Below are 16877 nucleotides of genomic sequence, written 5' to 3' on the forward strand. Positions count from 1 at the left end.
TACAGTAGTGTTCAGAATAATAGTAGAGCTATACTCAACAAAATATAAATGCAACACTTTTGGTTTTGCTTCCATTTTGTATGAGATGAACTCAAAGATCTAAAACTTTTTCCACATACACAATATCACCATTTCCCTCAAATATTGTTCACAAACCAGTCTAAATCTGTGATAGTGAGCACTTCTCCTTTGCTGAATAATCCATCCCACCTCACAGTGTGCCATATCAAGATGCTGATTAGACACCATGATTAGTGCACAGGTGTGCCTTAGACTGCCCACAATAAAAGGCCACTCTGAAAGGTGCAGTTTTGTTTTATTGGGGGGGATACCAGTCAGTATCTGGTGTGACCACCATTTGCCTCATGCAGTGCAACACATCTTCCTTTGCATAGAGTTGAAGAGAACACCTCTCCAACGTGCCAAACGCCAGTGAATTGAGGCATTTGCCCACTCAAGTCGGTTACGACGACGAACTGGAGTCAGGTCGAGACCCCGATGAGGACGACGAGCATGCAGATGAGCTTCCCTGAGACGATTTCTGACAGTTTGTGCAGAAATTCTTTGGTTATGCAAACCGATTGTTTCAGCTGCTGTCCGAGTGGCTGGTCTCAGACGATCTTGGAGGGTGAACATGCTGGATGTGGAGGTCCTGGGCTGGTGTGGTTACACGTGGGTCTGCGGTTGTGAGGCTGGTTGGATGTACTGCCAAATCTCTGAAACGCCTTTGGGACGGCTTATGGTAGAGACTGAACATTCAATACACGAGCAACAGCTCTGGTTGACGTATCTGCTGTCAGCAATGCCAACTGCACGCTCCCTCAAATCTTGCGACATCTGTGCATTGTGCTGTGTGATAAAACTGCACCTTTCAGAGTGGCCTTTTATTGTGGGCAGTCTAAGGCACACCTGTGCACTAATCATGGTGTCTAATCAGCATCTTGATATGGCACACCTGTGAGGTGGGATGGATTATCTCAGCAAAGGAGAAGTGCTCACTATCACAGATTTAGACTGGTTTGTGAACAATATTTGAGGGAAATGGTGATATTGTCTATGTGGAAAAAGTTTTAGATCTTTGAGTTCATCTCATACAAAATGGGAGCAAAACCAAAAGTGTTGCGTTTATATTTCGTTGGTGTATGTGACAAAAAGATTAATCCAGGTTTTGAGTATTTTCTTATTGTTACATGGGAAACAAGGTACCAATAGATTCAGTAGATTCTCGCAAATCCAACAAGACCAAGCATTCATGATATGCACACTCTTAAGGCTATGAAATTGGGCTATTAGTAAAAAAAAAAGTAGAAAAGGGGGTGTTCACAATAATAGTAGTGTAGCATTCAGTCAGTGAGTTCGTCAATTTTGTGGAACAAACAGGTGTGAATCAGGTGTCCCCTATTTAAGGATGAAGTCAGCACCTGTTGAACATGCTTTTCTCTTTGAAAGCCTGAGGAAAATGGGACGTTCAAGACATTGTTCAGAAGAACAGCGTAGTTGATTAAAAAATAATTGGAGGAGGGGAAAACGTATACGCAGGTGCAAAAAATGATAGGCTGTTCATCTACAATGATCTCCAATGCTTTAAAATGGACACAAAAAAAAAAAAAAAAAAAAAAAAAAAAAAAACAAAAAACAGAAAGAAAAAAAAAAAGAAAAGAGGGGAAGAAAAAAAAAACAGAAAACAACCATAAATGGATAGAAGAATAACCAGAATGGCAAAGGCTCACCCATGATCAGCTCCAGGATGATCAAAGACAGTCTGGAGTTACCTGTAAGTGCTGTGACAGTTAGAAGACGCCTGTGTGAAGCTAATTTATTTGTAAGAACCCCCACAAGTCCCTCTGTTAAATAAAGACGTGCAGAGAGAGGTTACAATTTGCCAAAGAACACATCAAGAGGAATGGAGGAATATTTTGTGGACTGATGAGAGTAAAATTGTTCTTTTTGGGTCCAGGGCCGCAGAGTTTGTGAGACGACCCCCAAACTCTGAATTCAAGCCACAGTTCACAGTGAAGACAGTGAAGCATGGTGGTGCAAGCATCATGATATGGGCATGTTCTCCTACTATGGTGTTGGGCCTATATATCACATACCAGGTATCATGGATCAGTTTGGATATGTCAAAATACTTGAAGAGGTCATGTTGCCTTATGCTGAAGAGGACATGCCCTTGAAATGGGTGTTTCAACAAGACAATGACCCCAAGCACACTAGTAAATGAGCAAAATCTTGGTTCCAAATCAACAAAATTAATGCCTCGCAGATGTGAAGAAATCATGAAAAACTGTGGTTATACAACTAAATACTAGTTTAGTGATTCACAGGATTGCTAAAAAAGCAGTTGAACATAATAGTTTTGAGTTTGTAGCATCAACAGCACATGTTACTATTATTGTGAACACCCCCTTTTCTACTTTTTTTTTACTAATAGCCCAATTCATAGCCTAAAGGTGTGCATATCATGAATGCTTGGTCTTGTTGGATTGTGGAATTACTGAATCTACTGGTACCTTGTTTCCCATGTAACAATAAGAAATATACTCAAAACCTGGATTAATCTTTTTAGTCACATAGCCTACTGTTATTCTGAACACTACTGTACATAATTCAAGTTTCCAGATCACTCACACTGTAGCAACAGAGTTCCCAAACAACAGCAGTTAAAAGTTTAAAACTGTGTTGGACAATGATGACAAAGAACTACACAGTCCGTGGTGAAAAATATGATGCACAAGATGTCCTGGTGGTGTGGCTTTAGGTCGCCAGGGGATAATCGGTAATGTGCTGTGAGTCATCCATGAGATGGTAAAAGGCACTGGGACGCATCACCAAAACACGCTGCTGTGTGGCCACTGTGGAGCTACGGACAATTAAACTCCTACTCACATGTTACTGAGTGTAGACTGTGACTAATCTTGTGACATCAGTGGTAGGATTTCGGGTGGATGAAAGCGACAAGAAGTAGTAGTAGTGATAATACACTGGGCTGCAATGCTAAAACAAATGTTGAATCCACAAGTGGCATTACACAAAATAAAGAGGTTTGTCTGCTGTTTGAAGTCATCGAGTGACTCTGATGCTTTGTTTCTCCAGGAAGCGGCTGATAACACAAAAGCTGTGTCACTGTAAAAGTCTTATAGCTAATAAATGAATATAAAAGATGGTATCTGAAAAGTTAAACATTCAATACGGGGTCAAAACGGGGGTTATGGATTGTTTGTTTGTGAAATATCTGTGTCTTATTTGTTGTTTATGTATTGTGTTGTAACGGAGCTACTGAATACGTAACACAAATTTCGGATCTGATCTGATAATAAAGTATTATCTTATAAGTTTTGTTTGAGGCATGTTTAGGTTTAGGCATGCTGTTATACAGGAGTGAGTCTCTAAAGAAACACTTTACTGTAGTGTAAGTAAAATGGCCCGTGTGTGTGCGCACACATCTCTTACCGCTCTGCCGGGGTTGCTGTAATCGATCTTGAGACTGGCCATAGCTTTAACAATAGCCATAATGGACTGGATGGTATTACTATAAACCACTGCTCGGTACTGCTTGCACTCATCTTCTGAGTAACCATCTTCATGGATGATCCTGAAATATCAAAAAACAAAAAAAATTAAAACATTTTTATCATGCTTTAAAATTGTTTACAGTAGAGGTTATTTTTTGTAGCAATTATTATTTCATGTACATTTGCAACACAAAGTACATCGCTTTACTTTTCACTTTTGATCTTCTGTGTGCTTCTTACCCTGCATGCTGCTATACAATTGGATACTATATATATATATCAATGCCTTGCCCTCCTAGCCTCAGGTGGATCTGAGGCATGTTTTCACAAGTTTTAACTTTGAAAAACCCAAGTGGAAGGGTCTCTGCATCTCAGTCTGGATTTTCCTGTCTTTATTTCAGAGAAATGTTCTCCAAAATAAATGTAAATTTGATGAATACATGAAAATAATCAACAGAATATGCCATCTGAGATGTGTTGAAGGAGATTTTCGTGTGCTAGACAAATGTTACCATTTGTAGTAGGCTACAGTAGCCTGCAATGTCTTTAATATTTAACATGCTGCTTTTTTGAGTGGCACACTTTCTGCAAGAATCAAACCTTAGGGCCCATCGCACATAGTGTGAATTTGGTCAATTTGCGCATAAAGTGCGCATGAAGCAGGAATCGTGTGCAAAATGTGTAAAATCGTAGCTGCCTCGTACACCTGTTGCTACATCTATTTGCACACACCAGGGGCTGAAAGACAGAGAGTGCGCTCTGCAAACCCATCGATCCCTCTCACGGCCAAATTCCAGGTGACACACATGAACATCAAACACCGCTCGCATGGCACTTAGAAAATGTGTGGCCATTCACACTATTAACACGACAACAGTCAGCAAACAATTGCTTTCGTGCTGGCAGTGAAAATCTGTCTAAGTGCCCACGAGTGTGGCTTTGGTGAGTGCGCTGAACTGGCAGGAGGTGTTGCCGTCGACAGAAGCAGCTGTGGAGATCTGTCAAACTGGACATCCCAGCTGGACAACACGCACTGTGTTCGGACGGACATGGACTAACAACTGGCCACTGTGACACGCGTGTGTCTGCTTGCTGTCATCACGTGGACATAAATAAAAACAAATATCGCTTGGCGACGGGCTGCAGTATGCGTGCACTCACTCACTGCAACCGATTGACAGGCTGCTCCAGATGAAATGGACCATTAGATCAAACCACAGGGGTGATCTGACTGTCACGTCACCCACTTGAGCTCTGTTCAACGTGATGCTGTGCAAGTCCTGCGGCACACTGGCAGGACATGCGCGTGGAGCGCTTGACACGCGCAGTAGATGTGGACATGATCACAGCACACTGCCTCTCATTCATGTCATTTCATGACTGTACGTCAGTGACCATGGGTCATCTACAGAGGAATAGACAGTTCATATTTGTATTGCCGCTTGATAAATGCAGTGTTTTTGTATGGTTTGTGGTTTTATTTTGTTTTTAAAATATGTCCACGTCCTTTCTGATATCAGGCAGTTTCCCGTAGCTTTCACAGGACAGCGACGGTAACTCAGTGGTAAAGTTTCTGTCTGGAAATCAGAGCTTTTGGAAGGCGCGAGTTCAATTCAAGTGGGTGGCATGTAACTTTTATTTTTTTATTTTCAACCACATCGCACAGCTGCTGTGAAAAGCTGCTATGTTCCCGTGTACACGGAACTGTCGCAGCAAGTATTTTTTTATTTTTCATTTATTTTTTCTTCACAGCAGCTGCGCGATGTGGTTACACATCTGTGTTCCTGCGTGCACGAACCGTCGCACCGGCATCGTGCATGCCTGCCTGTCGGCGCGATGTTTCGTGGTGCACTCATATGAGCTCTACTGCCGTGAGTCACCCTGGAGTTGTACGTATTCACACTATGTGTGAAGGGGCCCTTACTTTCACCCTGTGTGACAGAGAACACATTTGGAACCATCTCATAGGTAATTATTATAATATATATATTGTAATGGATTAGTAAAACAGTTGCATGTTCATTCCTTCTTATGAGTTTTATAATGTATCTGTAAAATTATGTTTATTCTAAAGGTAACATCTCGTCTTGTGCTGCACTAAGGAAAAGAGACACATTGACACGTAGTGGCACGCAGTGTTTTCGAATAGGTTGGGCAATGTCCATGACCAGTTCACAAAATTAATGCGTGCCAGACGTTTTGAACATTTCAAAGTTTTCTTTGCGTACTTTCACACAGCTGCACACAATTCACGCACAGTTTACAACAATTTACAATGAAGTTACCCGCTGGCACGCCAGATTGGGTGCCAGTGTGGAGATCAAATTTTTGCAAGTGTCAAGTTGCCTTTAGAATGCAGTCAGAATGGCCAAAGCAGTGGGTCACCCCTTTGAGTCTGGTCTACTTGAGGTTTCGTCCTCAAAAATGCCAGAGGGAGTTCTTCCTTACCACCGTCACCTGTGTGCTTGCTCAGTGGAGTTGGCAAGGTTAAACCTTACTTGCGTGAAGCACCTTGAGGCAGTGTTGTTGTGATTTGGTGCTATATAAATCAAATAAATTAAACTGACTTATTTAGATGGACAATGCTGAACCAGGAACAGAGTAAACTGCAGCCAGTCAGCAGCAGCTCTCTCGAGGCCATTTGTGCATGCATAACTTCACTGTGACAATGTAACTAGACAAAAATTCCTGCTGGTTTGGTTTACACTCAACCCCTTTATCCATTTTGAGCTGGTCAGGAGTTAAGCGTCAGGCACTGACAAGGTGCTCAAATCTAGAGCCAACCCATTGACCTTCAAACCCACTCTTCAGAAAACGTGTGATGTCACAGAGGGTTTGTCCATTGATTTTTGTAGCTAATAACAAACACAGGGGGTTTAAGTGTGTTGAATGTATTTTTTTCAAACCCTTCCAGACTTCATCAGCATGCCAACAGAATTAACTAAAATTTCCCAACACTCATTCTAACACAAAACTGTGTTGGTGCAAATAATGGTGAAACTAATGCCATAATTTAACAACCAACAATACCAAGCGGAATTTTTTAATGCTTGATCCACACTTTGTTGATGTGCACGGCTGCGCACTCGACCAGTGCTGTGCTTCTAACTTGCAGGCTGATTTATGTGCAAGCCTGTATGTGTTAATAACACAGCTTCAACCAGCAAAGTGTTCCTGCTTCAAGCTCATAAAAAATACATTCAATTCCTGCCTCGCCCAAAGGAATGTGAATAATTAGGCCATTTAGGGTCCTCCACGTGAATGCACTCTGAATGGTGCATGAGTATTACAACATCCTGCATTCAAAAACTCATTACTGTTCCTGTGCTGTAAGCAAAGACATTAACAAGAAACACAAAAGATAGAACATGACCATTGTCTAATGGTCATAAATCATGATACCATTAATCAGGAGTAGGTGTGGTAGTGTGTTATTTTGTCCCACTGATTAGCTGGTTTGCCAACTACATGTCAGGACGCTGAAACATCTACATCAGCTCACAAAATATGTGACAGAGAGAGTGGAACAGAAACCTGACACATTCATTCTTCTGCTGCTGGCTTCTTTTTTTGAAAGAGAACCCACATTACTTATGTAAGAGCTCGGTCCCACTGGCGTTTAGGAGGATTTGCGTATGGATTGCGCACAAAATTGGATTTGCTTAACATCCGCAATATGTGTGAAACAACAGCTTGTATGAGTCGGCCGACACCCGCACACGTCCACAATTATCCGCAGAGGCACATTTTCCGTTACCAGGATTTTTGAGCTGCACAAATTTTGGCTGCGGATGACATCCACCTTACATACTCCATACATACACAAACACACTCAATCTATGCGCTGTATATTTGCCGTCATCTGCTGATATCCACAAATGACAGGGATTTGCGGCTTGGCAGCGGACTGGGACAGTGTGTAAAACGGATATTTTGCGTGGCCATCATGTCCACATCACGAACTAAAATAAGTTGTAGCGACTGCATACAGACTGGCCACAAATAAAGCGTTTTTATGATGTCTGCTTTGCATCGATTTGCAGCAGATGCAAATCAGATGCTGTGTTCACAGCTGGACCCGTTCTTTGTTCTACCAGCTGCCACGTGCTCTGTGCTGGATGCTGCCTATATAAAATAATTATTTCGTGGCGGGATTAATATATTTCAGTCTGCAAATTGGCTGTTGTGAAAACGGCTCTAATCACCTCCTGAATCACAGAGGAAGCTGTAGCTGGGCCGTTCGTACACGCACAAACAGAAACGCTAACAAGCAGAAAGCATTTTTTTGCTGTCTAAAAAGGTAATTATTGACTTGTTTACATTGTCATGCTTGATAAAACAGTTGCGTGTTTTTCTTTCTTGTCTGCAGCTGTTACACTATTATTCCTATTTATAACAGATTTAACTTCTTGTTATAATCGTTCAGATGAGCTGCGCTCTGGTGCGATCCGCTGACGTCACCACTCGCCCTGTTCACTGCTTCTTTACTCCAATCAACTTGTCCAAGTCCAGCAAATGCTCCAGAGGCTGTATTGTTGGTGTGAATAGTGATGCAGACGGCCGAGTGCGCTTCCTTTATGACCGCAATGCAGATGCCGTGCACGCACAACACCTGCACGATGCATCATAATACACCCATAATATGCTGCTGTATAATCACAATGCGTCTGATCCGTTTACTCACTACATGCGTTATACAAGGTCTGTTAGAAAAGTATCCCACCTTTTTATTTTTTTCAAAAACCTGATGGATTTGAATCACGTGTGCTGCAGAGCCAACCTTGAACCTTCGTGCGCATGCGTGAATTTTTTCACGCCTGTCGGTTGCGTCATTTGCTTGTAAGCAGCCTTTGTGAGGATAGGTGGAGTCTCTCGTCGGATTTTCTTTGCAAGGAAAATGGCGGAACGACTGGAGCAGCGCGACTGCATCAAATTTGCCAGAAACTGGGCGACAGCCAGGTGGAAACCATTCGGATTATTCAGACGGCTTTTGGTGATGATATGGGCATACACAGATTAAGGAGCAGTACAACTGGTTTAAAGATGTCCGCACAACGGTGGAGAGCGCGCCGTGCTACAGGCGGACATCAACATGCTGAATGACCAGATCATTTCCAAAGGAACTCTGTGGTGATGTGGGACCGTCGTGTGACTATCCGAAAAATTGCGAGGTGGACATCAGCACTTTTTCGGTACATTCCACTGTGACAGAAGATTTGGCCATGAAAAGCGTGGCGGCGAAATTCATGCCGATGGCTTCGGCACGAAGCTGACAGAGCAAAAGCGCCACCCTGTTGAAGCCTCACAGGACATGTTGTGACATGCTCACCTCTTCCACAATTTCTCGGATAGTCACACGACTGAAAAGCCACCGAAAGCCGTCTGAATCTTCTGAATGGTGGAAGAGGTGGGCATCATTTTTCGGAGTCCAGCATGCCCCCCCCCCCCCCCCCTCATAGTTTTCAATGAATGTTTCTATTTAGATTAGATTAGATTAGACAGAACTTCATTGATCCCTTGGGAAGACTCCCTTACAAAGACTGAGGTTCCAGCAGCACTGTATATCAGCACACAGGGTAAGAAGCACACATAGTATCAAAAGTAAAAGTAAAAGATTGCAAATAAAATATACAAATATAAATACCAGACAGGCCGATCAATACTAGTTTACTGGCTACTACTACTACTACTTGTTCTGATATATACCTTATTAGGTATAATCTCCAAACATAATTCTCAGAACTCAGATATATTAATCCTTTGATGTCACAAGTGTTTTGTTTTAAAGTGGCTATAAGCCAAAAACAGTTGGGAATGACTGCTTTATTGCACATGTAACAGCTAACCTATGACATCAAGTCCAGATTTTTTTTTACAAACAATATTGCTGGTGATAGAACTGATTTAACATAGATATTTTTTAATATAATAGTAAGTCCCTTCGGCTGTTCCCTTGTTGGGTCGCCACAGCAGATCCAAGATGGATGTCCTGGTGGAACAAGTTTTACTCCAGATGCACTTCCTGATGCAACTCCACATTACAAGGAGAAATGGGCAGGGGTGGGGTTTGAACTGGGAACCTTCTGTACTGAAACCATGCGCACTAACCATTTGATCACCACCCTACCAATAATAACAACAACAACAAACTAAGCTGTCCATATTCCTTTTGACATTTTGTATCACTAACATGTAAATAATTTAAAAAGCAGTTTATTTTGATATTAGGTCAAGGGGTATACCGTCAATTTTTAATTTCTTGGACAGATGGCCTATTAATTATTCAATACATGATTTCTCACAAAAAAAGCAATCACCAAAGGTGAGCAGAGGCTTCAGATGCTTGATTGTTAACAGTGGATGGTGAATGGACTGCATTTGGAGAGCATTTTCATGGTCAAAGCATTTCACAGTAATATCTCACATTCACCCATTCATACGCCAATGTCAGGGTGCTGCCATGCAAGGTGATCACTACACACTGGGACCAATTAGGGATTATGGCCTTTGCCCAAGGTCCCTGAGTAATTTTTCTGATTTGACGGGGATTTGAACTTAATATCCTTTAATGATGAATGAGGCATACCAGTTACAAAGAGCTTGAAAATCACAAATAATTTTTCATTTAATGAACTGCAACAGCCAGCCAACCTTAATAAGACTCTAGCCCACTCTGAAAACCTTTTGAAATATTTTCATGTATAAAATGTTAAATTAGGTCAGATAAATGAAGAATAGCACATAATTTAAATAGCAAGGCTTTTTTTATTACTTCTGATTACATTTTAAAAATAATTAAATATTTCTGGGTCATTTTAATCTTTATTACAAACTTGAAAAGACATTTTTATTTATTTATTTTTAATGATTTCTGTTGGCCCACACTTTGGGAATCACTTAATTACAATGAAAAATAGAATAGTCCCTGTGACTTACTTCATCTGCTTTACAATGGTGCTCTTCCCAGACTCCCCAGCACCTGTAGGAAAACAAAAAGATTAACATTACAGAGCAACTGCAAACATTCTCTTGCTTTTTTATTTCCCTGTCATCTTTGCATGGATACACAGAGAGAACTGAAATTTGGATCCTGCTTTGAAACCATGAGTGTCCCAGTGATGACCTGGCAGTAACATTCTGTCCTCCCAGTTGTTTATCTCCATGTCTGAGGACATGACGTACACATGTAGAATCAATCTGCTCATGTAAAAATAGCCCCTGAATGCTACTTCCATAAAAAGAACAGAAAATAGTGCTTTATTAACCCCACATGCTTGCAGGTCTTCTAAAAATTCCACTCTTCTATAGACAGAAAAGGAAACATAAGATGGTTTAGCAAGTTTCATATGTTCACACAAATCCTACAATACTTTCAATCATTCCTTCATTTAAAAATACTCTGGAAATGACATTTCTGTTTGAAATTGGCAGCAGTAAAATGTTTTAAGGCAGCTTCACCTGGGAGCTAATGCTTCCTGCATGCACAAGAAGCCTGGGTCACTAAAAAAAAGGCAGTTTCAAAACCTTTTATGTAAACTTTATTTTAACGGCCTCTTAGTTATTTTTCAGCTGACCTGACACAGCAGTGTGTGTGTGTGTGTGTGTGTGTGTGTGTGTGTGTGATGGTGATAATGATGATTATGATGGTGCAATGACTATGATGATATTGTTGATAATGCTGATGGTGATTATGATGATTATAATGGTGTTGCTGTTGATAATGATGATGTAATGATGAATATGATGATAATATTGTAGATGATTATGATGATTATGATGATGCTACTGTTGATAATGATGATGGTGATTATGATGATGATAATAATGCTGATGGTGATTATGATGATTATGATGGTGGTACTGTTGATAACGATGATGGTGATTATGATGATGATATTGTTGACAATGATGATGGTGATTATGATGGTGCTACTGTTGATAAATATGATGGTGATTGTGATTATGATTATTATGATGATGGTGTTGATAATGCAGATGGTGCTTACGATGATTATGATGCTGGTACTGTTGATAATGATGATGGTGATTGTGATGATGATGATAATGCTGATGGTGATTATGATGATTATGATGGTGCTACTGTTGATAACGATGATGGTGATTATGACGATTATGATGGTGCTACTGTTGATAACAATGATGTGATGGTGATTATGATGATTATGAGGATGATACTGTTGACAATGATGATGGTGATTATGATGGTGCTACTGTTGATAAAGATGATGGTGATTGTGATTTTGATGATTATGATGATAATACTGATGGTTATTATGATTATGATGGTGCTACTGTTGATAGTGATGACAGTGATGGTGATTATGATGATTATGGTGGTGATATGATGATGATGGTGATTATGATGGTGCTACTGTTGATAATGATGATGTGATGGTGATTATGATGATTATGAGGATGATATTGTTGACAATGATGATGGTGATTATGATGGTGCTACTGCTGATAAATATGATGGTGATTGTGATTATGATGATTATGATGATAATGATGATGGTGATTATGATGATTATGATGGTGCTACTGTTGATAATGATGATGTGATGGTGATTATGATGATTATGAGGATGATATTGTTGACAATGATGATGGTGATTATGATGGTGCTACTGTTGATAATGATTATGATGATTATGATGATGATACTGTTGACAATGATGATGGTGATTATGATGATTATGATGATGATGATGATATTGTTAACAATGATGATGGTGATTATGATGATTATGATGGGTGCTATTGTTGATAATGATGACAGTGATGGTGATAATGATGATTATTGTGGTGATATGTTGATAATGATGGTGATTATGATGGTGATATTGTTGATAATGATGATGGTGATTATGGTGGTGATATTGTTGATAATGATGATGGTGATTATGGTGGTGACATTGTTGATAATGATGATGGTGATTATGATGGTGATACTGTTGATATTGATGACCGTTATATTGATGGTGGCAGCAGTTCTGTTGTCACGTTCAGGTTCACTAAACAAGTGTGCCATCCAAAAAATATTGATACACAAATTGATCATGTACAGTCGTGAAAAAATGTCCAAATAACATGTCAGATTGCATAAAACTGTAACATTTCACTTAAATTTTAACAAAATTTCACGGGGCATGCCCTCAGACCCCCCTAGGTAGACATGCAATAGTACAGCTTTGAATTCAGAATCTGAATGAGAGTTACCAATACAGTGTTGGAGATTGACCAGATGGCTAAAGACTTGAGACTTGACTTGGACTCGTGACAAAAGACTTGAGACTTGACTTGAGCTTGCAAAAAATTATTTGTGAATATCTCTGGAAATAGGTCATGACAATTTTTTGTAGGACTTCACATGATTATATACACAGGTATTTTAGTCTATTTTACAATGTTTGACCTAACTCCATTTTCATTTTTGACTTTTGATCAAATTGTGGATGTAATCTGCCCAAAATACAGTTTGCTATGACTTGAAACATTGTGAGTCATTTTAAGTTACATTTGAACTGATTTCAGTGAGGATGGGCAATCAAAATCCCTGGTGAAAATTACAGGTGGTCCCTGCCACAGACTGGCCTCACACCCCATGACTCCTGGTATTGGCTCCAGCCTCGCCGTGACCCTTAATTGGAGCAAGTGGGTATAGATAATGGATGGATGATGGAAATTACAGGCAGGGCATTCTCATACGTGTGTGTGTGTGTGTGTGTGTGTTCTTTAACTCTTTTTAGATTTTCATCCCACCGGTCCTATTTTGATCCTAATTTACACCTGAATAAAGCCTGAAGCAGAAACACTTTACTCTCACTTAGCTAATCATTGCATAATTGGGTCAATGCTCCTCACATTTTCTGTCCTACCTCCAGTAAAAACACTGAAGAGTCTGTTATGCCTCTTCTTCATCAAGTGTCTACAATAAATGTGACTTTGAGCCTCTATCTGTATGAAAGTCACCTTCCCTAATCCCCCATTAATAATTCAAACACAAAGGGAGACACAACTTCAACATGTATTAGGGCATTTTATACGCTGTATTTTTTTATGTATGGGTTAAATGATCAAAGAGCGTTTGGTATTATTGTCACTACTAGGGATGTAACAATTAACTGCCATAAATAAATACAAAATAATTTGAGAGTAACAGACACGACTACATCCATACACGGACCCCCTGAATCAATAAAAAAATCCGGTCAATGGGTTCATTTTAACATTCTAAAATCAGTTGAGTAAGCTTGTTACACCATTTCTGCATCTTCAATAACTGCTGGTAAAAGTTCAAGATTGGCACGAGGATCTCGGAAGACCAGCAAGAATGTTGACTTTGTGGGAAATACACACAGCAACATGTCCAATAGTGGCAGCTGGCATAAAGTATAATGCACCTTGTTGAACTTTACACTCTGTTTACAATTTAATAAGCATTCACACTGCTTCAGAACAGGAAAGCAATACTATGTGAATAACCAGCTGTCTTCTTCTATGGTGTGATGCCCGTGTGTGGTGTTGCACCCAGTGGTGAACAGAAGACAAGCAAAGGCAGCCACCAGTGTGTTACAGCACAGTAGTAAAAAAATTAACTGGTACCTGGTTTTTTCATGAAATATGTATTTGAAGGGAAGCAGTGCCAGTTTTGACTCATTTTAATTTATCATCTAAATTATATCTTGTGTTGGACTGCATCGCAGTGAATCAAATGGCAATGAATTGATTCAGTCCATAATAAAGAGTATTGCGGAGTTGTACTGTAGCCAATGCATCTGCTGTATTGTTTTATGAGGAAGGGGATGTACACCCTAAACACTACACTATCATTTTCCAATAACCAGTGATGTTGTGAAGAGAGATGCACAAATACGTTTTTTGTACCTTAAACATTTAAAGAGCTTTCCAAATTTTTTTAGAGACGGACCCCCTGAACAATCCAAATTCAATTGATTTCATTTATACAAAACCAAATCACACAACGCTTGCCTCAAGGCACTTCACACGAGTAAGGTCTAACCTGACAACCCTTGAGCAAGCACACAGGTGACAGTGATAAGGAAAAACTCCCTCTGATAATGTTGAGGAAGAAACCTCAAGCCAGACCAGACTCAGTGGGGTGACCCACTGCTTAGGCCAATCTAACAGTTACAAGGTTTTTACAAAGTTTTACCAAGCTGAAGAAACAGGGAACAGAAACAACCAGAATAGCATCAAAACAAAGTGCATTACTGAGATGAACACGCAGTCATTGGCAGGGGGTCATCCAGCACCCTGAGATGCAGGGACAGCATCTATCCATCATTTCATCATGTGGGAGTATATTCCAAAAGCATACTGCAGTGTGCTGCATCAGCTTCAGCCAGAGCATCTCATGGTCAATCTTGCACCCTGTCGTGTGCAGCCGTCAGCCTTGCACAATTCATCCGTGCCACAAACAGAGAGAATAATAGCAGAATCAGTCGAAAGGAAATAATTATATCTAAGGTATTAGTTCAACATCAGTAAATCCACAGGAAAACAAAGATAATACTAAGGTGGTCAACAGCAGTTAGCCCTGTACTTCAGTAAAAGATCCAGAATTTAGATGAAGTGAGGCCGAGACATGTTCCGTTGCTAATAAGATGAGTTAAAGGGATAGGAAGCATAGTACCATATGAGAGGGAGAATAGATGCAGCTTCAGTCGGGACTTTAATGTTTTTGCAGGATCTGACTGTTTTTAATCTCCGCTGGGAGATCATTCCACAAAATACGGGTATGACAGAAGGAGACTTGGCATGATCTGGACTTGTTGTATCATGCTTTGTCTGTTTAGTTTGTTTAGTTCATTTTTGCTTGTTGTTTCAGTGTGTGATTTCTCTTGCTGGATTTTTTCTTGCTTGGGCTTTGTCTGTCCCAATCTCTCTTGGCCGTCTCTCTTGGTGCTTGGTGTGAGCGTCACACTCTGTCTGGGACACACCCTGTTCTGGATCTTTCCACACACCTGTTTCTAATCTGTAGCCTCATCACCTGGGTGTATTTAAGCTCCACTGGTTGCACTAGTTCCCTGCCAGATCGTTGCGCCTTGTGTCTTTGCTTCCAGCTCTGTTTTATGTTTCCAAGTCCTGCTACCATGTTGTGTTTCGACCAACTGCTCATTTATACTGACTACACACCTTATGCCTGATGTTTTGGATCTGTTTTCTCATCTTTGACTGCCTTGCTGTGTACCGGACCCCACTGAATCCTTCAGTAAACATTTTTACTAATCAGAGCTACTGTGTTGAGTCCTGCAATTGTGTCCAGACATTTCTGTCCGTCAAACTTGATAAGGCTCTCTGGCCCGCAGACTTTTTATTCACTCTAGTAACACAAGTAGTACTGTGCCCTGAGAATGCAGAGTACACAGGGTGTAAATAGGTCAGCTAAGTAGGGTGGTGCTAGTTCTGTGAATAATTTATAGGTTAGTTTGACCCATTCCACCCGATTTTGGCATCTCTTCACTGGCTGCCTGTCACTGTGAGTTTGGATTTCTGCTTGGAGTTCTGCTTCTTGTCAAAACTTTGGCAACAGCATTTTTGAACCAACTGGAGACCCCTAATGCTGGACTGTAGTAAACCAGCAAATAGTACATTGCAGTAGTCCAGTCTAAAAGAGACAAATGCATGGATCAGAGTCTCTGCTTCAGCCACAGACGGGATGGAATGAGTCTTCGCTATGTTTTGCAGATGAAAGAAAACAGTCCTGGTGAGGACAGCATAGGATCAAAATCACCCCAAGGTTCCTCACCTTGTCAGTGTGATGTATGACACACAAGCCTAGGTTACGCATAGCTGGTCAAACTGGTCAAACAAAACAGCACCTCTGCCTTGCTTTGTATCATGAGGGATGTGACTAAATGTGTACGCTGGTGGGCAGGCTTCTTTTAAGGGGAGGGCAGCAGTAGGGTTTCTGCCAGGTTTCACATAAATCAATCACATCTAGGTGGTCTTCCATATTAGATCATTTATCAACAGTGATTTTGAGGACAGTGAGCTTATGTTAATGACAGGCAAACTAAGGACCTCACTGGGATTGAAATTTTGACTATGGGATTTGGGGGTGGTTCCAGAGTAATGTACATAAGATGCTTGAAGGTGCTAAAATTAGTTTTGGGTTTATGAAATTCCAGACACAAGGTAGCAGACACAAAATATTTGTCACTGCAGAAACAGCCAGTGGGGTACCCTCAATTTTATTGTTATTCACATCTGCGGAAATAAGCCACAGTCACAAATTGAAAAATTTCCCTTCCGGAATAAGCCGCAGTCTCAACTTGAAAACTTTCTCTGCCTGGAAAATACACTATACTGTCACCA

At 40.6% G+C, this 16877-nt stretch overlaps 1 protein-coding gene across 1 annotated transcript in view; it reads right to left on the bottom strand.

Moving 5' to 3' along the window:
- Window positions 1-16877, bottom strand: part of LOC117506762 (guanine nucleotide-binding protein G(i) subunit alpha-2) — a 243715-nt gene that overhangs the window by 119206 nt on the left and 107632 nt on the right. Inside the window, exons 2-3 of the mRNA XM_034166349.1 lie at window positions 10452-10494; window positions 3454-3595 (exon numbers count right to left, since the gene is read on the bottom strand). Coding sequence (XP_034022240.1) covers window positions 3454-3595; window positions 10452-10494 — 185 coding nt within the window. The remainder of the gene's footprint in view (window positions 1-3453; window positions 3596-10451; window positions 10495-16877) is intronic.

The sequence above is a fragment of the Thalassophryne amazonica genome, chromosome 3 (assembly GCF_902500255.1).
Source record: "Thalassophryne amazonica chromosome 3, fThaAma1.1, whole genome shotgun sequence".
In the NCBI taxonomy this organism is placed as follows: Eukaryota; Metazoa; Chordata; class Actinopteri; order Batrachoidiformes; family Batrachoididae; genus Thalassophryne; species Thalassophryne amazonica.